The 27,951-nt window shown below is 40.0% G+C and overlaps 2 protein-coding genes across 3 annotated transcripts in view; both read right to left on the bottom strand.

Annotated features, from left to right (window-relative positions):
- Window positions 1-5,840: 5,840 nt before the first annotated feature.
- LOC111222518 (alpha-parvin) lies at window positions 5,841-23,998 on the bottom strand. The gene is made up of 13 exons (XM_022746279.1): window positions 23,773-23,998; window positions 19,751-19,840; window positions 18,647-18,717; window positions 18,058-18,160; window positions 17,562-17,702; window positions 14,557-14,672; window positions 14,310-14,368; window positions 12,286-12,305; window positions 12,111-12,172; window positions 11,206-11,274; window positions 10,833-10,934; window positions 7,718-7,790; window positions 5,841-6,854 (listed from the first exon to the last, which is right to left on the bottom strand). The coding sequence occupies exons 1-13, from the start codon at window positions 23,906-23,908 to the stop codon at window positions 6,778-6,780; spliced, it is 1,119 nt and encodes a 372-aa protein (XP_022602000.1). The 5' UTR covers window positions 23,909-23,998; the 3' UTR covers window positions 5,841-6,777.
- A 1,190-nt stretch (window positions 23,999-25,188) lies between these two features.
- LOC111222517 (protein-methionine sulfoxide oxidase mical2b-like) overlaps window positions 25,189-27,951 on the bottom strand; it is a 71,625-nt gene continuing 68,862 nt past the window's right edge. For both annotated transcript variants that reach the window (XM_022746274.1, XM_022746275.1), the window contains exons 29-31: window positions 27,483-27,591; window positions 27,291-27,364; window positions 25,189-27,211 (exon numbers count right to left, since the gene is read on the bottom strand). In XM_022746274.1, coding sequence (XP_022601995.1) covers window positions 26,982-27,211; window positions 27,291-27,364; window positions 27,483-27,591 — 413 coding nt within the window. In that variant the 3' untranslated portion in view covers window positions 25,189-26,981. The remainder of the gene's footprint in view (window positions 27,212-27,290; window positions 27,365-27,482; window positions 27,592-27,951) is intronic.

Below are 27,951 nucleotides of genomic sequence, written 5' to 3'. Positions count from 1 at the left end.
TTTTTGTTTGTGCAAACCCTCTTTTACAAAGACCAGGGTGAGTGAATCCGCTCCTAGACTTTGTATGATGTTAACTTATAATATAACATAAAATGTTTCTGATTATACATCGAGGGTAATGGATGTCTGAAAAGCATTTCATTTTATTGAATTTTTTGCTTATTCATTTTTTTTTGTTTTTTTTTTAATTTAGCCTTGTTATTTCATCAGTTGCAGCCTCGAAACCGCCTGATTATCCAAGATGGCCATTAGCAGTCTGAAACTCTTCAGTGAATGAGATCGATTTTCATACTTTAAAGCAGTTTTATCTCATTGGCCATGTTTTCCTTTCCCTCTCCATTTGTCCCCCCTAATAATTATTATTTCATCTAGTAAGGAAAGGAGTCATTGAGTTATTGTGTTGAGATGTAAACATGTGTCACCACAGTGTTACACCATCTAATCTCAACAAGGAAAATCAGCCTAATCAGGCCAGTGGTAGTTATATAATGAAGACCTCTGAAATCATAAGCTGGTCCTGCTGATTGCCTCTTTGAGCCCTCTTCAGTTTGCATATCAAGTACACGTCAAATACACAAAGATAAGGCAATCCTATAGCGTACTATTGCAAAGGAAACACTGTGGAAATATTTTTTTTTTTTTACTTATTCTTTTTAAACATATTCTTCTTTTTCTTTCTTTTTCCTTCAGCCTTACAATCTCTTCTTGTTTGTGTCTTTTTTTCCTAAGTTTCTTCCAATTACCATGTTCCACTTAATGTGTACAAAAATCATCAAGCTTTCTATAGATGCTGTGCAGTTTTTCATTTGGTTTATATAATATTTTAAAGCTGCAGTGGTCAATACTTTGTGATGAACCCGTCGAGATCATCACCAAAATCTGTTCTCAGCTCTACAGAGTTCTTCTTCCTTCATTATTATGGCGTCCGCCGTGGAGCTTATGTTTTCACCCATGTCTATTTATTAGTCAGCAGGATAATGTGAAAGGTGCTGAACCAATTTGCACTGAACGTGGTGGAGGGATGGGGCGTAGGCCAGGGAAGAACCCATTACATTTTGGAGAAGATCCACATTATTAACCATGAATTAGATTTTTTTTTTCTCTTTAGTCTGGTGTATGTTGTTCAACGTTAGCCTAGGCAGAGGTCTATTTTCTCCAAGTGTCCTAGTAGTTGTTTTGGCATTGTTTGGGTCTGTGTCACCACCACTATCATCAACCTTGTTTCCAGATGAGGCAGCTGTTTTCAGTAAAAAAAGAAAAAAAAAAAAGGCTCTAATAAACCCACAATATTTTTAAAATCCTGCATCACTGAAATCCATGTTTGCTAGCATACAGTGTTTGTCCTCACGGCCATTTCTGGTGCATAAACAGTGTGAAAGAAGTGGTCGTGCTTGTGTAAAATATAAACAAAGCGAGGACGTTGACCCAAAGCGCTACAAGTGGCGCAGCGTTCATGACAATAACCAGTTATGAGAGGGAATCATTCTGTGTATCTTAAATGCTATAGAATTTGAACAGTGATGTTCAGTATCAACAGGCTGTGAACCAGATTATAAAGCACATTGCTGCGAAAACAATTTATTCACAGCAGCCTATTTACTTTGAAACCCAACTGCTTCCAGAGGAGCTTTTCTGGAGCCTGTCTGGCACAATGCTCCACGTTTCTACTTACACAGTAAGTTCACAATGAAATCTCAATTGTGGCAGATAGAGTGTACCAGTGGAACACTGAGCTTCATGTAGACCGAGCTTCCTCTCCTTTTGTGTTTTTAAATGCTCCCTTTTATAAAAAGGGGGCGCAGACCAGCCTCCTTTTGAATTTTTGACATTTATTTGACACGGATAGAGAGAGCCATGCAGACATGAGAGATAGCGGTTACAGGACTGAGGTTTAGGGGCACAATTTCCATGATCGGCATTGATCAGGCTTCTCAGAGAGGGAGAGGGAATGAATGAACTACTCAAAAGAGGTCACATGCACCTTTACTCTTCTGTTGCCTCTAGAGTAGAGAGTTTTGATCTAAACAGTTTTTACCTTTCATGTCATTATGTGCATGATAAGTGATCAGGGACTACATTTGACCAGACTGCACCATCCTACAACTACAGGACATATATTTTGGAGATGAACTATACAGATTATACAAAAGATATGAGTGCTATTTAAGGCCCATCTATCTCTCACTCTTTAGTTTTTCTTAATGTACTGTTGCAAAGTTTGGGTACTGTTTGATTAAGTCTAAGAATGCATAAAGTATTTCAATAAACAAACACATCCACGGCACCCAAGACTTGGGTTTTTCAAGCTGTTCACATATATATGAAGGAATAGTTCCATGAACGATCGTCACTGCCAATAGATGTAACACTAAACCACCAGCATCTCAGACCATAACAAACGTTTCATCGGCCTGACCTCTGGCCTCCGTTCGGCCACAACTTCCAAATCACCAGTGAAAGCTGCCCCTAAACATACAACAAGAACACACGACTGAATAAAGAACCCCTCCATTCACCAGAGCCAACAAAAAAACAATCCAGCCACAACCATTAGCCCACGCTAGCATTGCCGTGATATGCTCCACAGCAATGCTAGCGGTAAGCCAGCTAGCAACAGCAATATTTGGCGAACACATTCATAGTAATAGGTAACAGCAAGTTAGCTAACGTTATTGTAGCTGGTCACTAATGAAAACAGACATGTAACAATATGTAGGTAAGAAGTTACTTACACACGGAGGAGAAGAAAAGACAGTTCTGAGTCAAGCTGGAGCTCTTCAGCAGCTCGTAGGTCTCTCCATCTTGGTAAAGCCAGACCAACATTGACTCCGCCGGACTGGGAAAGAAATTCAGCCTTGGACTTGTCCGCTGGGACCAGCTGCACGAATGACACTGACGGAGCCGGTAAAGACACTGATGGAGCTGGTAAAAACATAAAAAACTTTATGGATGGATGTGAGCCGGTAGTCCCAGCGACCGGTCTGCCTGTGCTCTGATCTTATCCCTCTCTTTGCCGGAGGCCTTTTTTATACGAAAACGTGGTTTCTTCAGTGGAGGAAATTCAGGAAAGTCGCTTTCACCTGAACGCTGTGCTATCTCACATGTGCCTGTGTGTATATAAACGTAAGGAGGACCAGCGTTTTAACAGGGAGGGAATCACATGCACTAACACGACGCACACGCTGTCCGACCAGATACTGAAACAAAGTACAGACTTTACTTTACAGCTTTACTTTTACGACACACAGAGGAGGTGTGACGTCGTCCTCTGTTCAGGACACTATGACTCCACTATATCTTTGCATAGAAAATAGTTGTTCGCTGCTATATTATCATATAAAAATCTCTCTTTACAAAACATTTCATAAATATACCAATTCACTTACAGATATGGACAATACAGATCTAGTGTTACAGAGTTACATTAGATCATTGTTCATATAATTTTTTCATGTAGAGTAACAAGCTTTTGTATCCAGCTGTTATTGCGGTGTTAAAGAGTGCTCACTGTGAGAGTACTTCACAGCAGTAGTAGGGAGAGTACATACACACAGGAACACACAATGGGATATAATATAAGAGTGTCATCTGATAATACCCCTTTCCCCTCTCTCTTGCTGTTGTTCCCGCTTGTCATCGTCTCTCCTCAGAATGGCAAAATGATACCGTCATACAGTTTCTTTTGAGATATTCATCCTAAAGACTGTAGGCGAGCTCCTAAGAAATAATGGGAAAGGGAGACATGTCAGCGCATAAACATGTAACATCAATACACTTACGACTGATGAAGCAATCCTGCTCTACTTTGTAACATTACCTAAGTGGAGTGCCAGCAAAACATTATTGGGCTATATGTCCGAGCCTTTTATCTCATGCCACATAATATAATAATGTGATACTTTATTGATCCTTGCAAAAAAAACAGTTTTTTCTCTCGCCATGAGGAGGTCAGAGGTCAATGCCATCTGCAGAAGAGCACTTCAGGAGCTGCTGGAACTTGCACAATGTGCTGAAGTTAGCATTGGTGCCACATGGGAGATCAACCATCAAAATGGTTAGTTTTCAGGGTTTAGCTGTAGCTTTATGTGATGGAGCAATTTTGCTGTGGCTAAATTGAACCTTAAGTAGTAAAAGTGACTGAATTAGTTTACAGGGGGCGATGGGGAAGTCCAATAGATCACGTCAGCGATTACAAATTTAGTGAACAGGTAAGCTGTGATAAAAAATGTTGGGAAGATAAAACTTATAAACAATAAAACTACTAATTGTGTTTAATATTTTTGACAGAATAAGTAAGAATTAATGTAAAGTGTAATAGCCATTATTGCAAATCAGCTATTATCCCTCGGATACTTTGCATTTGAGGGTCTTGTACATTTATATGGCTAAGATGTTAGCACACACTTGCTAATTTACACATCAAGAGGACACAGACAACATTATCATTCATTTGGAGTCATGTTTCTGGTCATTACTAAGGATTCATTCAGCTAGTCTCCGATCTTTTACGGTGTACGGTGCTAGGCAGGCAGATTTTAAAACAGCTGCCTGAATGGTGAGTCATATTGTTCATATAAAGATTGCTTAGAGCAGCTTTAAAGGACGAGTTTGACATTTTGGGATATACACTTATTCACATGCTGTGAGCTAGATGAAAAGATCAAACAACTGAGACGACTGGGCTGCTGTCTCCAGCCACATATTAACTGTACAAATATGACAGTGGTACTGATCGTCTCATCTAACTCTTGGCAAGAAAGCATGTGAAAAGAAAGCATGCTTTCCAAAATGTCAAACAATTTCTTGAAGGTAAAAACTTAATCAGTCTGGGTGAATAGTTTTAAGTAAGTTTACCTTCATGATTTGCACAAAAACATCACGAGCTGTGATCACAGCCTTTGCTGTAAATTAATTAGCAAGCAAACTGTATTTACTAGGTTGTTAGTGAATGGTCTCTTGCTAAATTGTGCAGCCAATTAAGCTACTTCTGTAGCTGTAGTTACATTTACTCTCTTAACTCTTGAAATTGATGAAACTTTCAAGACCCACATTCCCATCCGTGAAGCAGCCCTCATCCATTTCTCCATTACCGTGGTGTCTTTAATCAGAGGAATGCGTCTGTGTGTCCCCATGTGACCCGCGCACAGAGCAACAATGTAACAATAATGCAATAACAATAATGTAACAAGGTAATAACTAGAGCAGCTGAATTGTTCCCCGGGCGCGGGAGCAGAGAGGAAATGGTCATAACATGGTTTCAGATCTCTCAGAATCTGTTGCATGTCTTTCTATAGTTGTGAGGACACCCTCTGACATAATGCATCCCCCTAGCCCCTTACCCCAACCTTACCCATCACAACTAAATGCCCAACCCTAACCCTGACCTAACCTAATTCTAACCTTAACCCTAAACCCAAGTCTTAATCGTCAAACAGCCCATAACATCCTCACAAACAATGACTTAAACTGAAATTTGTCCAAATAACTACAGAGAGACATGTACACACCCACACCCACACACACCCACACCTTTTCAAAAGCTATTGTGGAATGTGTACGTAAAAAACAAAAAAAACAAACCTTTTCATCCATTTGGTAACTGTCCTATCTATTTCAGTCTTTGTGGGGGTCAGCTTCAAATCAGAAAGCTTTTACACAGCTTTCCTAACAGTCTATCTCAATTTAACAAAAAGAAAATTGTTGTGGAGGTTCACTTGTGTTTGTGTGGGCAAAACTGGAACCAATCTGACCCCGATTTTTTTTTTTTTTTTGTTTTGTTGGAAAAGCATTCCTCTTCACTTCCTTTGAGAGGTAAAAAAAAGAAAGAAAATGCAGCCACATTCAGGGACTGAATGGTTTATTGAATGTAATGCATTAAAACATAAATAGATACATGATAGAGAATGTGTCGGCAGCCTGAAGCACAGACAGTTACCACATTTATTATTTGAAGAAGTGAGTGCGCCTTGAAACCAGAACACAAAATACAATTTGTGCCCTAAAACGTTATGTTCAATATATTCAGTCAAATATCTTTTGTCTCGCAGACAGGAGTGAGTATTAAAAATATGATGTATATAATGTGTTAAGCCACAAAGAGCAGAATGATTATACAATGCTACTGTATCTTAATTAAAAATAAGATACACATTACAATATAAAATACAAGGACGTGGTGTGAATGCAACAGAACTTTGGTCAAATATTTCAATACTTGTTCCTCCACAGGTTCAAAGGAAATCTGGAGCGTTAAGACAAGTGGGGAGCACACGCATCCCAATATTAAGCACTGGGAGCTGACAGTGTTCACATGTTTAAATAAAGGCACTTATGAATGACATAAACAAGAGAGACAAAAAGTATCAAAATGAACAATAAATACAGGTAAACAGTTTCTTTTCTGAACTAAAAAGACACTAGTGTTGTTCATTTAAAGTCTCTCTTTTGTGATATGTGGCGAGGGTAACACATGTCATTATAGAATTATCTCTACGACTCAACTTAACATTAATAATTGGCTTATTAAGGTCATAGATGTCTGCAGGACTCTATAGCAAAGCCATGTTTACAATACAAAGCCAAATGAAATGTTTTTGTCTTTGCAGAAGTGTAAAAAATATAGATTTGTGTGGTACATTGCTCAACAGATACAAAATGTGATGCATGCATTCAGATTAAACAGATTTCTACAACAAATAGAAAGAAAAACTTACAGTATTATTAATCTTAAGCATGTGGTCCATGGTAAAGAGCCTTTGCTCTCCCTACACGTGGTGCTCAGTCTACGTTTCTGTACCTGGTAAAGAGGTTGTAGAGGACGCGCAGTGTCGATTTAAGGTCACAGTTCACTATATCTGGAAAAAAAAAAGAAAGAAAAAGAATAGAGGAGTTACAGATAACAACTAGTGAGAGTTTGGATGTTTTTTTTTGTTTTCTAAGGTCCACCATACTGTCCTGGGGGGTGGAACGCATTCCTGCTTCTCTTCAGCTTAATGGCTTGTAAACACCAGGCAAATCTTTCCTTTAGCTAACGAGGCTCAGCAGATGCCTTCGAGAGGTTTTGGTTGTTGAGAGCCAACAGAATACACATATTATAAAACATGTGATCTGTTAAATTTTCTTTGCATAATTTTACAAACTGCCCTCATATTTATCAGATATGTGAAGGCACATGGTTTCGGTTGTTCCATATTTACCCTCATTTATTTCTTAAAGCTGTATTAACTGATTTTTTTTGGCCACTTTTGGCAGGCAGTTGAACACGCTGACAGCACAACACTGATATATGATCAGCTCTTCACGTTGTTACGGCTAATGTGTTAGCAAACAGTTGCCTATTTACACTCGTTGGAGTTTCTGTATATCCAATATTCACTCTCATTTTAACTCCGTTTTCAGCTCCACCGACTCCTGTGAGAAACATCCGGCTCTTGACTGAGGTGATAGCTCTCTGTGGGTTCGTCAATAAGAGTGACACTTCAAATGACACAGTTATTTCACCCTTTGTTGACATAAAAATACTGATTAGTGCAGCTTTTTCTTTTTCCCAACCAAAGTTAAAATCCCACAAACTTTAACAAAACCTATTATAATCTTGAGAGTGCAAAAATTACTGAATACTGTATATATCCATGCCCATCATTTGTCCTGTCACTATTCACGACTGTATAAAGCCGTAAAGGTTCTAAAGCATGAATGTGTTTCATGTGTGTCCTACCCTCTGGCCGAGGCTTTGGTCTCTCCAGACCTCCATCCTGCATCAGTTCAAAGGAGAAGGACACGTTGTGAACCTGCAGAGAGAGGGACACGTCTGTTAGGACACAAGAAAGCTGTGAAGGAGGCGTGATCACTACTGTACACACACACACACACACACACACGCACACGCACACGCACACAGCCTAATTTTTACACATACAAGCCACATGTGGGCAGTTACAAATCATACACCACCACCACACACATCTCGTTGATAAGAGAACATTGAAACTGGTTGCTTAATCCCACAATACACTCGGAGTTGATTCAGTCGTGTTACCACAGCTTCCTGTGTGGACAAACACAACACGGCTCTGTTCTGTAAGACCATAAGCCTTCAGCAGCTGCACAAACACTCTGCTCCCTCATTTATCAATGGACACATGTCACCAGTGTCACTCAAAAACCTCCTAACTCCAAGAAAGTGATACTGTCACAGACAGTTAGATTTTTCATGTCATCACAAGAGTGCGGGTAACACTTGTACAATGTGACTGAATGTAAAACTGACTGAACAGAAAGGAGTGGAGAGTATTTATGACGTTATTATATTTCATGCAGCTGGAAGCACACATGGTGGAGAGAGTGTATTTTCTAAGAAACTGACAATCACTTGCTTTTTCAAAACATGGACCTCAAATCTTACTGCATTTAAGATAAGATATTGCTTTATTAGTCCCACAGTGAAAAAGAAAAGAAAGAACTGCAAAATATCAATATAAAATAACAAAAAAACCAAGCTTAATAGTAGATAATAATATCATATATACAATTAGATACTTTAATATAACAAGAAATAAACAAAAATAGCAGCAGAAAAGGGATATTGCACAGTTGGTATGTGTTAATTATTGCACATGGTGAGTTTAGATTTAAATGAGCAGAGACACAGCTCTGTGGAGAAGAGATGGCGACACAAACCTGACTTGTGAGCAATAAGAGCAAAACAAGAGACAGAAATAGTTGAAAGACGTTTTTTTTTTTTTTTAATTCTCAGCCCATTGTATCTGCGTGTGTGTGTGTGTGTGTGCTCTCCCTGCTGTGAGGTACTAAAAGCTTTGCCCAACAAGGGCTTATTGTGTGATAAGCATGACCTTAGCCATCTAATACAGTCAAAAAGAAAGGAAGAGAATGAGCTTTAAGTAGAGATCTACTGAGCGGAGGCAGGAGTAGTTTCTTGATGCCTCATGATACTTTTCACAGCCGGCCCCTAGTGTATCATCGATAGGCCTCCAGACCCTCGAATAGACACACATTCACACACTCTCTCTCTCTCACACACACACACACACACACACACATAGAGAGTAATAGAGCTGAGCCCCTAAGCCACTTCAGCGTTTCCCTGTGCAATAGGAGATTACAGATGCTGTGGGGCTGGTGCCTGTTCTTCCGGGCCAGGAGTCTCTCCATGTGTGTTTGTGTGTGTGTGTGCGTGTGTGTGTGTGTGTGAGTAGTTGTGTACATTGTAGCACTGATGCCCATTCTGCTTTGCAGCTTGGCAGGGGCTGCTGGCCAACACCCAAACAAAAGGCTACTGTGGTGTCTCCGCAGATTGCCTGTTCAGAATACTGTAGAACTACAGAGGCCAATGGAGAGAAGAGATGGCTCCGCACTGAATGGGCTCTGGGGAAAACGGATGGCATTTATCAAGCTATTGAGAGGAGAGTTCTGGCTCCGAGTGCATGAGGCTCCTCAGAAATGGGAGTATTGATTTAGGAGTGTGTCTTAAACTATAGGTCAAGACCAGAGGCGAGTCAGAGCCCCGTTTCGCATGGATCTCTAAAAGAAGAGAGCGGATGTATCAATATGATGGAGCCCCCCGACTACGAGTCTTCATCTCCACTTTTCCAAAATATTGCTGCATTTGTGTATTTTGTTAAATTCATGCAGCAGAACCAAAGCCATTTAACAAAGGTCATTGTTCCTTTCTTTACTAATTGTGAAAAACAACAGATGTGTGACATTCATTCAGCAACAAGGAGAGAGATACAAAGGAGTCCTAAAGTATCCGGACTCATTTGTTTTGGCTCTGTGCTGCAGTGAACTGGATTTGAAATTAAACAATGAGTATGTGTCGTCATTTTGGGCTTTAATTTGAGGGAGATTACATCCACATTAGATGAAGCATGTAGAAACTGTAGCTAGCCTTTTAACATCTGCACTTTAATCTCATGGTCATGCTTTTTTTTTATTATTTTATTTCTTGGGGCATTTTGTGTCTTTATTAGATGGCGGAAGTGGAGACAGACGGGAGATGTAGGGAGAGAGTAGGGGGGAAAGACATGCAGCCGGGAGGCGAAGTAGGGACTCGCTGCTCGGGGCCTTTGAGCCCATGTGGTATGTGCCCTAACCATGTGAATCAGAACCGAGCACGGTGAAGCAGCTTTTAGTTTCTATGGTCCCCCACCTGTGGAACCAGCTTCCTGAACACCTGCGGTCTACTGAAACTGTCAGCTCACTTAAAGGGCTTACAACATCTCTTTTTGCTGCAGCTCACCAATAAACCACACACACAACATCCTTTTAATCTTGTGCATTTGCTTGTTGTTAATGTCTTTTATCACTGCAGCACCCCCTTTATCTTTATTTATTCTTTTTTTTTCTATTGTTTTTTTTATTGCTCTTAATGTTCCATTTTTAATGGATTCCCATGCCTCTGTGAAGCACTTTGAATTGCCTTGTGTCTGAATGGTGCTATAAACTTGCCCTGCCTTGCCAAACCATTCGGCTATCAGGTCGCTCCCTCCGTCATTTTGATTACTTTTTTTTAAAAACCAAGCCAGTTTTGAAATCTGGGTAAAAAGCTATAGATCTTCTGTATAAAAAGCAGTTTTTATGTTCAAGTAGTGAAATGAAAAGCTTCTATGGACCCTTTTCTTTCCCCCATTGTTGGATTCCTTCATAATAACAGATGTATATTCAAGACGACATCTGCTGTCCTCCTCCGTGAGGAGTGAGCCAGAACTACCCATCAACCCTGCAGGTAGTGACTGATTATCAGAACATAGTTTTTTTTTCCCCTGTAATACTCCAGCTCACTGATGGATAAAGAAAAAATAATCGCACTTTACCTTTTGGTCAAAGTTTTCTGGTGTGAGGAAGAAGTTGTAGAGCGGCACAAAGTATCCCTCCAGTAGCCCCATCAGCAACACCAGGTAAACACCGTCTGCAAACTGAAGCAGCACAGTCAGGTGAACAGACAAACTGTGAGCTGGTGGGGATTCAAAACTGACCCGTCAGTGATTGAAGAGAAATGTTGGCTCAAGACTAAAAGAGTGAAATCTCAATGACATGAAAGTATGTTACAATGGCCATGTTTTTTTTTATTTCCAGTGACTGATTAATATGAATATTTAGGCCTACAAACATCAGTGAATAGTGGTTAAGCATCAGCATACAGTACGTACTGTATCATGTATGTGTGTGTGTGTGTGTGTGTCGTACCTGTGTGTCAGCTTCAGACACCTCGAGGTTGAGCTTGTTCAGGTGTTTGTTCACAAATGTGATCAATGTCTGAGAAAACATGAAAGAAACTGTCAAAAAAGAGCAGGTGGCATCTCAATCAAAACAGAGAATGTACACTTACACAAATCTACACACGACTCATGACTTTAATACATATAGACACACACACAACAACAACAACAAACATAAAACATCTGTGATATACAAAGCACCCTGTACTCATTTAATTCTATTTTTATTCAGATCAATTATTGAATGAACAATTTGTAATGCAACTACAAAAATGACAGTTTGACTAAAAGAAAAAATCTTAACTCAAGGTCTACTTACTAGCTTTTTTTCTGGAATTTTCAACCATGTATCACAGTCTTCATCAGCAGATGGAGTTTCTCAGTTATCAAGCATCTCTAAACCAACATGACACCTAAGCAAACTCCATCCACTGATGAAAAGCACTGGATTTTTATTTTTTGTGGTCAAGATTGAGATTTCATGCTCAACAAAATGTAATGCTGATCTCCAGTAACTGCACATTTCTTTACTACATTAGCAGGGTGGCTACATGGCTGCTAACAAAGTCAAAAATCTTGTTCATTTCAAGCTAAAAATCATGACCACAATTAAATAAAGTCCTAGATTTGTTATGGGGCAGAGAAGAGACTCAGTAACTGAAATAAGGAAACTACAGTTACCTGATTATTTTCACTTCAACAATGGTAAACTGATCTACGACCACACCACAACAATCTTTTCAGGTATATATTTCCTAGGACCAGACTTTTTGTATTGTATTAATATGGTATTGTTTGTATTTAGATATTTTTTTCCATGATGGTGCCAGACATGGTTGATAAATCTGTGGTGCCACTGTAAAGCCCCAATACCTTTTTGACAACATTGAGTTTATCTGGAGCGTGGTCAAACAAGGTGTCGAAGGCATCGCGCTCTGTGGAGAATAAACCAAACAAATTAGTGATTGAAAAAAAAAATAATAAAGGGGGCAGGGAAATGTGAACATTCCTGAAATCAGAAGCAGAAAAAAAATAGAAAAGAACATACCATGTCTGCCAGAGAAAGCCCTTTGAAAAAGAGGAGAGCATTTGGAAATTAGAGCCAAAAAGACAAAATATGTCAAAACACACAACTCAGAGGCCATTTCTCCTTATTGACAATTTCACACTTGATTATTCACAGAAAACAAGAGAAAATAACAGACACGTGCGTCCAAGTCAATCACAGAGGAATGTAGAGAATGGAGGGATTATGTTGCAGAAATGACAATACAATAATGTAGCGAGGGTATAATTTGATTAACAGTAAACACAGGTACACCGCGGGTATTCAAATAACCTGGGTATCATCAGTGGGATGGTCACAATGACCACATACTATAGCACAATACAGTAATCCCAACAGCAGAATAGCACTGTTGGGTATTAATACAATGAATGAAGACGTGCCTGTCTGTCCGTGTTGGTTTTCTATGGGAATGGAGGAGCCTCTCTTGTCTATTATTACAATGTTAGCACTTTGGAGGCTGTTGTTATTGGACAGGGTCAGGTGGTTTTTGGAGCATAGGGAACGCTGCAGTGCGAGCGTCCCAGAGGAAGCGATATCGCAGTGGGCAGGCCAGCAAGAAATGGCAGGCGCACACACGCGCACACACATACACACACACACACGAGAAGCACTCGCACACATGTTCATGGTGTAATCTGCGATGGCAAAGGCAGGCAAGTCTGGGCAATGGTCCTGTTGGTAATAACCGTATTTTCACTGTGACCATGTGAGTGTATCTGAGCCTCTGTGTGTCTGTGTGTCTGTGTGTGTGTGTGTGTGTGTGTGTGTTATTAATGGTGTATCTATCTACCATGACAAAATGCGTGTGCTTGTGTGTGCTGGCCTGCTGTTATCTCCCTCGTTGCTGCTGTCAGGCTGCAGGACAGCCTCACAGCGAGAAATAAAAGTGTGTGTGAGACACGAGAGTGTGTGCATGCGTGTGTGCGTGTGTGTGTGATTTAAATTTTCTAATTCTTCAGCTAAGGGTGCCATCACATCTCTTGTTGAAATACAATGGTTGCCTATTCGCCATTGCGCAGTCTATGTAAAGCACAGTGGGCAGCACAGTTCTGTTGACAGAAGAGAAGATACTGAGAGAGAGAAATCCACGTTTTTTAATCATGGTAACGATCCGTTTCATTTGGTCGCCTGTCAATTACATTATATCCCCTATGTGCATGTGTCAGCATTGCCTGCCAGAAGCTGAAAATTGCCATTTTATAGAGCTTTAAAACACATTCTTAAGATACACTTTTTTACATGCATTTTAACCAGATGAAGGATTTCAGTCATCGGACGTCTGGATCTTAAGTTATCAGAGAAAAACAAGCCAGTGTTTTTAATCATTCTTTGATTAAATTGTAATTCTGTCCTTTTTTTGACCAAAAGTTTGTTTGTTTTCTCCACAGTATGGTATCAAAAAAAGTTTAATTTTGGTGTTGTTACGGTATTGTGACTTGTATTAAAAAAGTAATACCCAGCCATTGATGCGTTATTTGTCACGAAGGTTGTCCAGATCAAAAGACTCCCCCGAATGCAGCTGAGAAATAAAAGCTTTATTTTTGCAAATCAGTTTCTAAAAACCCACTGAATTCAGCCAACAGAGGTGAGCGGCACTGTTTCACCTTGATTGGTCCAACGGATTAAACGAAAAATGTTTTCAGAACTTTAATATCTAGAAGTCAATAATCAGTAAATTACAACCAGCCTGTTCAGTTTGTGACATTTCATACCAGACACAGGTGGAAAAGATTTACCCAGAGTGCTTCAGTGTCAATGGTCAACATGTCAATTTCAATATGCGAAAACCGATATTTTAGTTAGATTAGTGAGGTGAATCAAAACTGCTACTACGGGATGTAAAGATGCTCAAAATAAAGCACTTTTTTATGTCAGTGTCAGTCTTCAGTCTGACATTTAGTCAACAGGCTTCTCTCTTTTTCACCTGCAATAATACCGGTCAGCTCTGCATCTAAATGCTGTTCTGTGGTGTGAAAATGAGTCAGATGGCAGAGCGTACTTACTCTGTGTTGCCAGTGATTTCCTCCTGAATTTGTCTGGACTGAAGGATGCCCTCTCTTTTCTGAAAGACAAAAAGAGGGAGGATAGTGAATATGACTGAGACAGGGAAAAAAAGTTGAATTCACAGCAGCGGAGAGTGGTGTTATAAAACCAATGTTCACAATAAAGACGACAACCTGTTGCGCAAGTAAGCAGACTCGTACTGTAAATGAGGACTGGACAGGATTTAAAGACAAACGGTTCACCCACCTGGACGACCACTACTTGGATAGAAACGTGGTCAGGCAATCTGATTGGTGCTCTGAAGTGTTGTGACAGCGCCACCAGCAGGTGCAGGATGGCCACTATACTCTTAGCGTGAACCGCTAGTGTGGAGGAAAGACGGAGAAAGAAAGTGTGAATAAACAATAAAATGAAAAATAAACTAGTAGTCATGGAACAAATAATAGGTTCTGCAAGTAGTTGGCATACATGAGACATAACATTTTCACTTGTTATCTGCCGTTTTCTGACCTTTAAATCTGTACAACAACTTGCTGTGGGAATGTATTTATTATAACAATTAAATCTTAAATGTCTCAATATTTTTGAACAAAAACATGCCATCACCTGCAATTAATGTGTAGACACGTTATTAATATCTTAATATCTTTTTAATGAAGTGAATACCTCTCTCCAGGCCTCAGATTGTCAAATAACAAGCCACATATTTTCTATTATTTTTCATCCTTCTGGAATTTAGAATTAAAAGTTTTACAAGGCAAGGTCATGAAACCTTTAATGGTAAATACAAACACAAGATGCCAAAAAGTTGCCTTGGAGTGATGTTGAAAAAAAACAAAAAAAACACAAGCTTTTGTGCAGAGGAAGCAGAAACACTCTAAATTATGTCTGCAACAGAAAGTCGACATTAAGAGCCTGTTCAGTCAGACGTACTGAGCAACATGTCTTTAGTCAACCGCACAAATAGGATTTACCTTTGGATACACTAAACAATCAGGATCAATTAAGTGTCTAAAGCAAGCCTTTGATTATACACCATGGCGATGGCAAATGACACAGTGCTGGCTTATGGCCTTCATAAAACCTATTTGATCCTCACTGCATAAGAGGATCCAAATAAGTTACATCAGGGGCGAATGTTTTTCTTCGGCGGCTGAATGGGGGATGAAAGTCGGGGCAAACAAAAGTGAATTGATTAAAAGAAAGCTCCTCAAATAAATGGACAGCAAAATCAATCACATTCCACATTATTCACTGTGCTCTTTTAGCATTTTTGAAGCCATCTCACACAAATAGCTTTTCGCAGACAAACTTCTGCCACATTTTTATATTATATCATATTATTCGGTTTGAATTCGTTTGATATGGCCTTTCTGTAGTGAATCACTGTCTCAAAATCAATGGTGTTCCTAATGTTAAAGCTTTTCTCTCTGTGTCTCTGTCTTCTACAGTCAACCTGCCCTTTAGCTTCTTGCCTCACATGCATTTCTTCTCTCTCTCTCTCTCTCTCTGCCTGAGAGAGAGAGAGAGAGAGAGAGAGAGAGGCCTGAGGCCAAAAAGAGTATTCATGTAATAATGTTGTGATAATACAGTAACGTCAACATGCTGACAGGCCTCACAATATCATCTCATTGGGAAATTTGACTTCTATGTGAAAATTGAGTAAAGCCAAGGTTGTTTTTTTTTTTGCTAATGTGATATATGGGACACCAACATACAGGCCTATTTGGGAACCAATAGAACAAAAAAAAAAGAAAAGAAGAAGAAAAGAAAAAAATAAAGCACTGAGCTCTTCAAATGGGCAGTTTCAGCTACAGGTACGTAGGTACTCATATCCTCTTCTGAGCCTTGTTTTGAGACAATGCTTGTTTATATTTTGGGAAACTGGTGCCATTAAAAGTTGCTGAATCAGCCATTAGCAGCTCCTGTTTGCAGTTTACCCGTGTATGTTTGTCCACGATGGTTATCAGATATAATGATTATACCCAGGAAGTGGAAGTCAGACTGAATGATATTGCACATGACTGATATACATGCGTTTCATGTCAGTGTGTTAAGACTTGACTGAGTTATGAATCGGAGGAGGAGTATGAGTATGAGTCCGTCCACGCTTCACTTTCAGGGAGGTTCCTTTTCTTTCTCTTTTGGCTTTGTCCTGCTAAATGTCCGTGTCTATTACAGACCATAACCTGTAATCTCCTGATGGCTAAAACGTCATCCGGAACAATGTTACGAGTTAAATTACTAAGCGCAGTGAATATTTCATTCCCCTCCTGCCACTGTAATATTAATCCTGCCCGAATGTGGTTTAAGACTTGATGTGGATTTCCGTCTGCATAGCAAGTGTCTCCACATGGAGTATCAATACGTGACAGTTAAAAAAAAAAAAAGCAAACATTTTTTAGAAAGGATACCTCAAGTTTGTACAATTTACAGCTGGAAAAAAAACTTGTGAATTTTCTCTGGTGGACAAACTATGTTCTTAGTCAAAAAAGAGGGTTTTCACACCTATTATATTCTGAGTGGACAAAAGCACCCAAACATCCTGGCACTGTCTGCAGAACAATAACAACCAGCATCAAGGACCTCTATTTCAATGCTCAGAAAGCTTCTGCAGGGTGTTTCCAAGATCAGATCACAGTGACAAAACTGGCTGCTTGAAAATCTGTAATAAGGATCTGTTATGAATAATATAAAAGTGAGCTGCTACTTAGAAACAAATATTCTGCTAAATATTTTTTAATTTGCACAAAATAAAAGCCGTGAGCCTGAGTAATACTGTGCATCTGAAAATACGGATTCTTCCTACGATTCGCTGTTGTTTATATGGTTTTATCTTCTCCTCTTTTCCGTGTCTTTATCATTTTCCCCTTTTCAGTTAATTAGTCTTGCAGCTGCAGATAGCCATTCATCCCACAGGGATCAGTTAGGTCTCATCTTATCTCTGCAAGCATTATTCAACAGTATATTGTGTTTCACTGAGTCTTTCAAGTGATGATGGTTCATCGTCTTAAAAGATCTCCAAATTTCAATTTCATCAAATTTAACTAATGGACGGATCAACTGTGTAGTGCCACTTCACTGACTTCACACAATACGTACTTCTGTAATTGCATGTCACCGTCTCAAAGCCATTCAACTTTCCTGCAGACGGACAGTGACTGGTGACAGAACAGTGAAACAGTATAGGCAAAAGAAAACAGCAGAGTACAGATCACAGAATTACATTTATATACAAAGACGTTTCTTACAGTCCACGTTCCACCGAATGTTCCTGGTGGAGAGTTTGAGCGAGTCGTTGATGCGCTCTAAAACGGTCTGCAGCTTCTGTTTCTGGGCGATCTCCGACTGGGTCACTTCAGCCACGTTCAGTTTCTCACCTTCCAGCTTTTCTAAAGCGCAATTGAACACAAAGACACACAAATCAATATTAATAAGTTAAATTCTTTGGAACATTAATTTTTTTTTTTTTTTTTTTTTTTTATTAGTCCTGGAACTTTTAGTATAATGTGGAGTTAATGTCCACAGAGGCAGTTAATGCCTCCCATACACTAGAAGACTCTGAAAGTCTGACACCCTCTAGTTGGCAAGATGAGATTCTTTTGAGATTATTACCCATCATGCTCCTGGTGGAAATTTACAGGAAGAAAAGCAACCTTGGAAAGTTCTCCGTTTTCAAAGTGTAGTAGCGCAATAACAACAGTACAGCTAGTTTCCTTTCTCAGACTGTATGGTTCAATTCCTCACCAAACAGTTTCTGCAGGACCTGTCCATCATACAGATCCTCAGCCAGATCCTTCACAATGATCCTCTCTCCAACCAGAACGTCATTTATCCAGTCGATCAACACCTGCAGAAGAATAAGAATAAGAAAGGTGACTCGTACTGGGAACTTACAACATTATCTCAAAAATTACTTATTTGAACCTGCAGTGGTCATATACAATCTTTTGGAAGTTATGTTGACATTGAATTATTTAGAGTGGTTACATTTAGATCTTGTGCCTGCTATCTATAGTTACATTTACATAGTGACAAAGACAAAACATTTTGAGAAATGTTTGCAAATTTTGGAGGTTTTCTTTTGCTCTTTCTTGCAATTTGACTCAGGCTTGTTCCACCTGCGGGAACATTACAGTCTCATACCACCACCTAAAGTTTGGTGCTGCATGCGTGATGAGCTGTGATTACTCACAAACTCTAAAAGGGAACACTGACCCCATATGTTTAAACTTTTCACATTAATTATTGGCCTTTGTTGCAGGTTTATTATGAAAGGCAGCAATTTACAACTCTGAAACAAAGTGTATTCAAAATAAATAAATATAAATCTTACCTTCATGAGCTCCTGCAGTTTGCGGTCATTCTTGGAGTTGGGGTCCACCATGGTGCGAACTTCATTCTCCTCTAATGGACGAGCAGAAATGGGATAAATGTTAAAGCTGAGGAGGAACTTTAGAATAACAATGCAACTCACACAAAAACAGCATTAACAATATCATAGTCGCAGAGTGTCATGGTGAGACTACTCGATACCAAAAGAAGTGGTGACAAATTCACCACATAATTTGTGTGTTATAGTTATTTTCTACACAACAAGCAACTTCATTAGACCGACAGTATTTTGACAGGGTACTGTTACTGTATTATCATTGTTCCGTTGGAGGTTTCTTCCTGTTGAAGTGCTTGTGGTGGTTTACTGACATGTAACTATATAGACACGGTAAAACTGAATTTAATTTAATTGAAATTGTCAAGAACCAGGACGTCCAGTTCAGAACTCAACTTGTTTCTGTTTATTAGGCCTTTGCAGTCTTAACTGTCTAACAACAGTTTATGTCCTGGCACATGTGAAAGAACATGAATGAGTGTTTGTTCCCCGCAGAAAGCTTTGGCAGTGTGTTTGGTTTGTTGACTGTTGGCGAAAACGTGCTTGTCGGATTAGCTCAGCTCATATAGTGATAGAGCAGACTATACTGCCAAAAGCATTGGGAGGTGGGAGAGCCTCCCATCTCCTCTCCTGTTTGAAAGCATTAAGATCTATGCACCTCTAATGCACCGTCTCTTCAGCTGAATTATTAGCATCGTCCACAGCCATTGTTGTGGACACTGCTATTGCACTCAACACTGTAGTTGGCAAACCTACACCAAGTAGATCTTGCTTACATAAATATGCATGCATTGGCCAACAATGCCTGTTGGCTAATGCATGCATATTATGTAGATTCTCAGCTTTGTGGGCATTGATCATTACGATACATATTAAATTGTCTGTTTTTGTCCCTGGCTTCATAAAAGGCTTCAACTCAAAAAAAAAAAGTTTCAATCTGTCACTGAATCTAATGAAGAAAAAAATCTGTAAATGTGTCAGTGTTGTCTTGGAGCTAACTCGTAGCCTCTATTTGTGTGTGAAACATGGACTGTGAGTGTAGCTGTTTACCAAGCATGGTGTCCTCAGGGTCCAGCTCATAGTGGGAGGGGCTGAGAGGAAGGTTGATGGCATTTATCCCCTCCTCCTGAAGCTCAGACACTGCGAGAAAGAAGCAATAGATTCATTTAGATCACATAAGATGGATGTCAGGCACTTCAAATTACTGTTGACTTTCATCTTCTCCTCTTTAAAAATGATACAGCTGGTGGGACATGTAAGACCATCCCTCAGTATTTCCTCTTACTACTTACTTACTGTCCATAATGCCAAACCCATTCTTTGCAATTGAAGATGTAAATCTTTAAATCTTTAATAACAAATATACAGTGTAGTTTCATTTGTAGAAAAGGCTCAGTACTTTACTAAAACAGCTGGGCACTGTGGTTTTTACCAAACATTACTCAGACAGGAGCAAGTAGTGCAGTATTTTGGTGTATGCAGGACCGACTCAAAATAAACTACTATTCTCATCAACTATTAATGCGTTGATTATTTTTTCAATCAACTGATAAACCATTTAGTCTACAGAAGGCAAAAAGATAGTGATAAAGTCATCATAATTTTCAAGAGCCCAAGCTGATGTCTTCAAATGGCTCATTTTGTTCAACCAAACCCGAAAGATATTTAATGTAGGATGATAAAACAGAGAAAAACCAGCAAATATCTATGTTTGAAAAGTTGGAACAAGCAATTAATTGATTATCTAAGCTTCATCGGCAACCACGAACTAAAGGTATAGCCAAATGTAGCTGTATAATATGCCTTCTGGTGAAGACACTTAAAATGCCAATCAATTTGAAAGACAGAACACCCTCCTGAAAAATAACCACCGGCAGAGTTCAGCCCCAGTTTGGATGGATCCCTAAATGTTCCCTTGATTCCAAAAACAACCATTAGCAGACCCTCCGTTGAGATCCACTTGAGGTCACACAAACAACGAATGGTGCTGCTTCCTGGTTCTCAGCGGGCTTTACAGAAGCTCAGCATGCCATTCTTCTCAGTGTGTCAGATACCTGAGGAGGTTTGATCACCGCTGTTCTCTGTGTGTGTGTGTGTGTGTGTGTGTGTGTGTGTGTGTGTGTGTGTGTGTGTGCTGAGAGCATGGAGTGAACATCCTGTGCATTTCTCTGCCTTCACTGGAACAACATCCTCTTAATCAACACCATCCGCATGTGCAGCATGTCTGCATGAACACACATTTCACATCAAACAGGGGTGTATGAGAATATTCCAACAGAGTTACACATACCCCACTCCTTTCATTCTGTAAATTACCACCCACACACCCGACAAAACCACCAGTACTGCAGTAGTACTAGATACAATACCAGATACAATATAAATCCTACAGGACATGACAACTCTCATGACACTAAAAAAACTTGCACCCTCAGTTATCGAACCGGACAACATTTAAAACAGAACAAAATCATTATGCACACATTGGGCTCTCATGTTGTTCGCGTGAGCGCAGCATGACTCTGGGGACTGTTTCCATAAAATGAAAAGTATCAAGAAACATCAATAAGGACAGTGCATACAGCCGATGAAGCAAGCACCATTGGTCTTCACTTATTTAACTACGGAAATCAATAAATACACTTGCATGCAGTAAAATCCACTAAACAGTGACCCTCACAGCACCCTGTGTACTGATTTTTTTAGGAATGAAACTCTGAAGTAAAGAGCATACCCTCAATTCTCATTCAGATGTCTTGTGAGGACCTTGCATGACAAGGAAAAATAAGTTTAAACCTCCAGATTACATATGAATGAATGTGCTACCAAGACCTCTTTCAGTCCATCCCATTAAGGATCCCATTGATTTTTCAGACTGATGTAAATGGACATCTAGGTTTATTAGGGCTGGTTTAGCCCAATGATCAGATTTAATGTGAGACTATGATCCTTTTGAGAGAGGAAATAATTCATTCGACTGCTAATCACTCCCACAACCTCTGGTCAAATGAAGTCACATTTGTTAGCATAATTTGGAAGAATATGTTTTTTTTTAAACGTAATCTTATTTGTTAAGATAACAGACAGAAGAAAAATGTTGAACAATGGTTTAATGTTTCAGTAGATTATGAGCATTAAGGCGACCTTTTATAGCTCTCAGTCAATTTACAGACTCATATGGGGGTACAGCTGTGCTAAAGTAACACCATACCAATTAGCACAATCTGGTGTTACTGTAACTATCACAGTTCTTGTGCTATTTAGTAATGTAGAAACCTAGCATGGACATTATTAGAGGAAGTATGAAGGGTAGATTGATATGCATTATTAAGGTGATTTGCTCACACACTGTACATGTTGAGTGCAGATTTGATTTGTTGTCAATCTAAGACTGAACAGGACTCACTGCGTCCTCACTGCGCATCACACTCCCCCCTCCCTCCCTCTGGGCCAGTGTCATAAAATGCGAATACGTATCTATGCACTTGGTTTAAATAAGGGTATCAATAAAATGCCACGTCAATAGATGCATCATTCAGGATCATGCCTCCTGTGCGATGCCCACACGTACAGAAAGATTGCATGCTGATGCTGTGTCCTACCTGGAGGGCAGAGCGCTCCACAGCCCATGTCTGTCTCTCTCCGTCCCCCCAGACTCAGGCATCCTCTCCTGGCTAGCAGGACCATCTTTCTCCCCCGCAGCTCATCCTCCAGAGGCTGAGCTCACGAGTCTCTCATATAAAACCTGACTCCAATATAAATTCTATATATGCTCTATTTTCACAGAGGATGTAGAGTTATATATTACCTCTCCTGTTTTATGTGCTGTATTCTGCTTGCACTGCACACAGTTGGTGTCCATCTGCATCCAATGCAAAGCCCTCGCTAATGCTGTAAAAAGCTCCTGACCTTCTCTTCCCTTTCACACCATCTCGTCTCCATCCTATAGCTTTCTTTCTCATCCTTTATACGCTCTTTTCCTTTTTTTCCTTTTTCACTCGGTCGTTTCTGCTGTTCAAGCCAGTGGCCCTTCTCTCTCACTGCCATAGACGTCACAAGGACTTAAATCTAATCAATGATCAACGCAAGGGCGACCCAGTCCACGTTTTCCATCAAATCATGGAACATGCTGCAGACATCCTACACATTGCACTCAGCGTACATCTGTGTATGTGTGGTGAACACGAGCCAGCGTGAATGTAATGCGATTGCATGCTGTGGACAAAGACAACATAAAATGGGGCTCAGCTGTGCAACAGTATCCTGAATGACACAAAGTAATCATCCAATTGAAAGAGACCTTTCTCATCCCATGATAAAACACGGCCTTTAATAATGAATGTCAGGCACACTGAAGCCTGCTGTATTTTCAAAGCAACCCTGGATAGCTATAAACTGTATTGGGGCATTTAAAAAAGAGGCTTCTGGAGTATTAATCCAATATAGTAAGATTTGTTAACATTGTGAAAGAAGGTGAGGTACATTTACATGCTTATGAGCAAGGCAGTGAATCCTTAAAGCTACAGAGCTGATGTTCTGTATCTGACCCTGACCTCTGACCTCGGCCTGGGGATCAACCCCCCCCCCCCAAGAGGAACAACATTACCACAAATGTTCCTGCAGTAATGTGGGGAAGGGAGTGTGATGGTGGACCCAGCCTCCTGCCTCAGTCTGTAACGGGCCTGTGTTTACTCGTGCCTCATTCCTCACGTATTACAGTAGTAGCTGATTCAATACCTTACATGGATACAGACACAGCCCGCGGCCATGAAAACACATACACACACACACACACACACAAGCAGCAACACGTTGTAGTTAATTGCTGTTTCTTTGTCATTAATGTAAATTCAAAGCCGAATTAAAAGTATAAATCTTAATAGCTAACTGAAATGAGGACGCATAGTAGTGTTGAGTTTATGGGGATTGCTGCTGTTTGTTATGATGTGAAATATCGTTATAACTTAATAATCTAATGTTTACTTTTGAAAAACAGAACAGTTTAAAAAAAAGAACCGCCAACGGCTGTGGAAGTTTCTGGTTCGTTATTTTAGCTAGCCGTTAAACGCTACCTTCTTTAGCCTTTTTCCTTCTCGCCAAAGTTCCACCAAGTTTTCCCAGGAAAGAGTCGTCTTTCTTTCTGGAAGACGGGGATTTCGGCGTCGGAGATTTCGGAGAGGACGGGGACTTCTGAGGCGAGGAAGCCATCGTCGTTAACGATGATTTAATCCAGGACGGTTAACGCAAAACTGTCCCGAGTTGACGTGGAAATGAAAGTCGGTTGGCAAGTGAAGTTAAAAAAAAAAAAAAAAAAAAAAAATCACCGTCCACTCCCAAAAGCGGAAACGGAATTCCAGACATTTTCTCCCCGAAGTTGGCTGGAGTGAGTGGCCCCTCCTCTGTGTGGGAGGGCCCGCAAAGCAGGCCACAGGACGACAACGGGACGGGAGGTCGGTTTGGGTTTTAGGAGAGGCGCAGCTGCTGACCGGGGGAGGAGGAGGAGGAGGAGGAGGAGGACCAGGAGGAGCTGAGGGGTCCCAAAAAGTAGAAAGGAAGATACACCACCAACACCACAAGAGGCCGTGTTTTACAACGCTTCATTGGTGACACAACATTATGAAAAGGAGCACCTTTTTTTCTCTCTGACTGCGGGACATTATTTTATTGTTCCGTGGTGTTTGCAAGCTTGTCAAATTTTATGTTAATCTTGCAAGCATGTTGGAAGATAACATGAATACCTCAATTACATGTAAAATAAATAAATAAACTAGAAAATCCCACTATATTAGCTGAAGCTAAACTGTTGCTGCCTTGAATTTGTACAAAGAAGCAGTTAAGTAGTATTGAGAAATGGAAAAAATGTCTGTTTTCAAAGATGTATTAAAGTCTTACAGTCAACTTAACACCAAGTCATTAATTTTCCAACCAGTACTTTCTAGTGTATTTAACAAAAATCTTTTAAAATATTTTTGTAATTGTACATCTGAAATATATATTTAATGTTGTTTAAACGTATTCGAACTTCTCTTGTTGTGTGCATTGGGCATACAATTTCTATGCTATCCATCGAGCTTTACAATATAAAAAATATTTTAACATTAAATATTTGAGTTGCATTGTAACACAAATTAAGGTTTTAAGAGTCCATTCATCTTAATGGGAAAAATGTCAGAAAAACGTTGAATATGTTGGAAAGTATGAAATATATATACATATAAAAAAAAATGAATACATTCAATAATGTCTTAATGGAGGTGAACATTTTAAAGTTTGAATGGAATTTCTAGGAGAAGATATGAATCAAAAAAAGGTGAAATAAAAATAGTTTCTGAGAACATATAGCAGGATTGCATTTGCAGCAAGGAGTTTGCAGATAAGAGTCACAACTTCAATCTGTCTCAGTAGGAAAAGATGCAGCCATTATAACAGTTATCAAAATTTTAACTTCATTTTTATTTAATATTTTTTTCAATTCAAAAGACTTGAAGCAGCATAAAACCAAAACAAAATAGAAACACTACACAGTTTTTATCACAAAAACATAACTTCCTCTTAACTCAGTGTTTGTTAATTCACACCATAATCAAACATAACATTTAAAGCCCAAGGACTAAATTAGAAGTGTGGTTCCTTATCCTAGGGTTAAAACTCATGTAAACACATTATTCATCTTGTCATGGGGGAGATAAGCCTGTCATTTTGACTCAAAGCCCATAGAATAGATTGAACGAGCTATTCACTACATAGCCAACATTAGCATTAACAACTGTTTACTTAGGAGTCTTAGCAAGAGCTTCAGCCATTGTTACATTTACAAGAGGTTACAATGCGCCTTCTGAGCAGCACTACTTCCTCAGAGCACCCTGAACTGTACAGTGACTCGGTATCGGAAAGTAACAAGACACTCCGACTGGGCCAGGGCTAGCTGGTTAGCATGCTAACTTAAGTACAAGAAGAGAAGTGATAGAATTTTTTTTTTCCCCCACCACTGGAGACAGCTCTTGGTGGGTAATTAAGTTTGCTGCTAAACTCTCAATGTTTCTTCTAGACTGGTAGTTAAACAGCTGTGAATGCTAACGTTGGCTATGTAGCGATAGCAAAACAAATAGCTTCTTAAACAATCACAGTTTAACTGACAGTAGTTGGTCACAGATCAGGCTAAATCCACTCTAAACTAGAAGCAGCATAAAACTGCCTTCTTTGCATTAAATCTTTCAGGCATGTCACATCACTGACCACGCCCCAGTGATTTCACAGCAGGTGGGTTGCCTTGACAGCTGGCGGAGGGCAGGGGCTGTGACATCGGTGATTAGGGTGTGGCCACATCCGCAACCTGCAGTAAGTTTCAGCCTGTGCAGCAGTAGTTTTCCGGCCTGTGATTCAGTCTTGGATTATGTGACAACTAGTGTCGCAAAGGAGTAAAAGGGTGAAATTCTCAGCCACCTGGCCTCTTACCTGCTGACTACAAATACCTTGCAGTTAGGATGTTGTTTTCTCCTGTGCTCATTTGTGTCTGGGTGTGAATACAATTAAATTTTATGTGACAGTGTTCCAACATGAAGTGAAAAAATAATATTAAAATACGCACAAGAAAGCTTGCATTCACACAAATAGTTACAATTTGACTAACAGTGATTTAAATACAGCACATCTCTGGATTTATGACACAGATATATAACAATTCACACTGTGACAAACACTGCAACTTCAAGAAAAGTGTGGAGTTGTTCCATGTGCTATCCAGTGAGGCTATACAGTGTTACAGTAGTAAGAAATCTGTCACAGCAGTTCTAACTCTTAAGGCAAGCAACCACATGGAGCAGCTGTTGATTAGGAAAGTCAGTTTGGTTTATGAAGTGTGCATACATTTTCAGGCAGTCACATTATTATCATAAGTGGTTAATCATATTGTACAACCATTTTCAGCAGGTCAGTGTCCGCCTGGGCCATGACGGATTACCCTTCTGAGCACAGAGGTCAAATAACCTTAATGGCAGAGATGTTATTAGCCCTCATGGCTGTAAAGGAAGTCATTAGCTCAGGCTCCATTTCCAGTCATCCTTATTCTCCGAGCTCAGCATACCAGCGCAATGTGACAGAGAAGTGAAGAGACAAAAGCTTCGCTGTTGTCTTTGGGCTTTCATGACATTTCCATCCTCAGCTGGATTTTTAGCAAACAAACCACACACAAACTATTGTGGTAAAATTTTACCCTGTTTCTTTAAAATAGTGATGTGTACATCTTTATGATTCTGTTCTTCACCACCGAGGTGCTCAAGATTCAACCCTCACACTCCAGCTTCTCCTGCCCCCAGCTGTCATCCGCCTGGGCCCAGTGGAACTCGTAGCCCTTGGACAGCACGAGGCTTTCCAGGTCCTTGTCCTCAGCCCTCTCCTTTAGCCTCTGCTCCTCCAGTATGGAGACCAACATGTCCCGTTTCTCCACTGTCGTCATGATCTCCGACAGGATCCCCTGCTCCTCCTGGAGCTCAGAGGCGCTCTTCTTTGTATCTGGAGTAACGGAGGAAGAAGTTTATGTACCGTTATGTGTCATTAAGTCATATTTTTTTGCGTGTGTTCATCCCCTTACCCTCTATTGCCATTCTGCATCGTAGATCTTGTTGCAGTCGGCTCTGTGTGTCCTCCAGTTCAAGCTCTTGGGCGCTAAGAGAGAGGAGACAATTTGGTGACCTCCACTGGCGAGCAAGATGAATTACAACAGTTCTAACACGTTTTCCTGCACAAGTTTGATATCGGTGTCTGATTAGATGCAATTTCTTACAAGATCATGAGTTCAGACTCATAGCGTGCCAATCTGTTCTTCTCCAGGACAAGTTTAAACCAGGACTGATAGAGCTGGGCCTCATCGCTGTCCTCATCCTGAGACGGTTCTGCGAGGAGGTAGGAGGAAGGTAGAGAGATGTATGAATGTAGCAGGGTTGAGAGGGAGAGAAGAAGGCAGGATGGAGAAGAAAGAACAAATATTTCCCGAGTTTTACGTCAATTATGTGAAGCCACTACAAGAAAAGAAGTCATACTGGAATCAAACCTCGAACAGACACAAAGGGCATCTGCTTTGTATCAACCTGAAAAGACTTCACTCTTCACTGGAACACAAACAAAGGCCTGTACTGTAAAAAGATGAAGCAACAATATAAACTCGCTGTCTATTGTGAGTACAGCCATTAACTGTATGTAGAGGCTTTTAACCAGATCGGGATTATGGAGCGAGAAGTATGGGCACAGCAATT

Source organism: Seriola dumerili, unplaced genomic scaffold (assembly GCF_002260705.1).
Source record: "Seriola dumerili isolate Sdu_G_001 unplaced genomic scaffold, Sdu_1.0 BDQW01000097.1, whole genome shotgun sequence".
Classification (NCBI taxonomy): Eukaryota; Metazoa; Chordata; class Actinopteri; order Carangiformes; family Carangidae; genus Seriola; species Seriola dumerili.
This window is presented reverse-complemented; position numbering and strand designations above follow the sequence as displayed.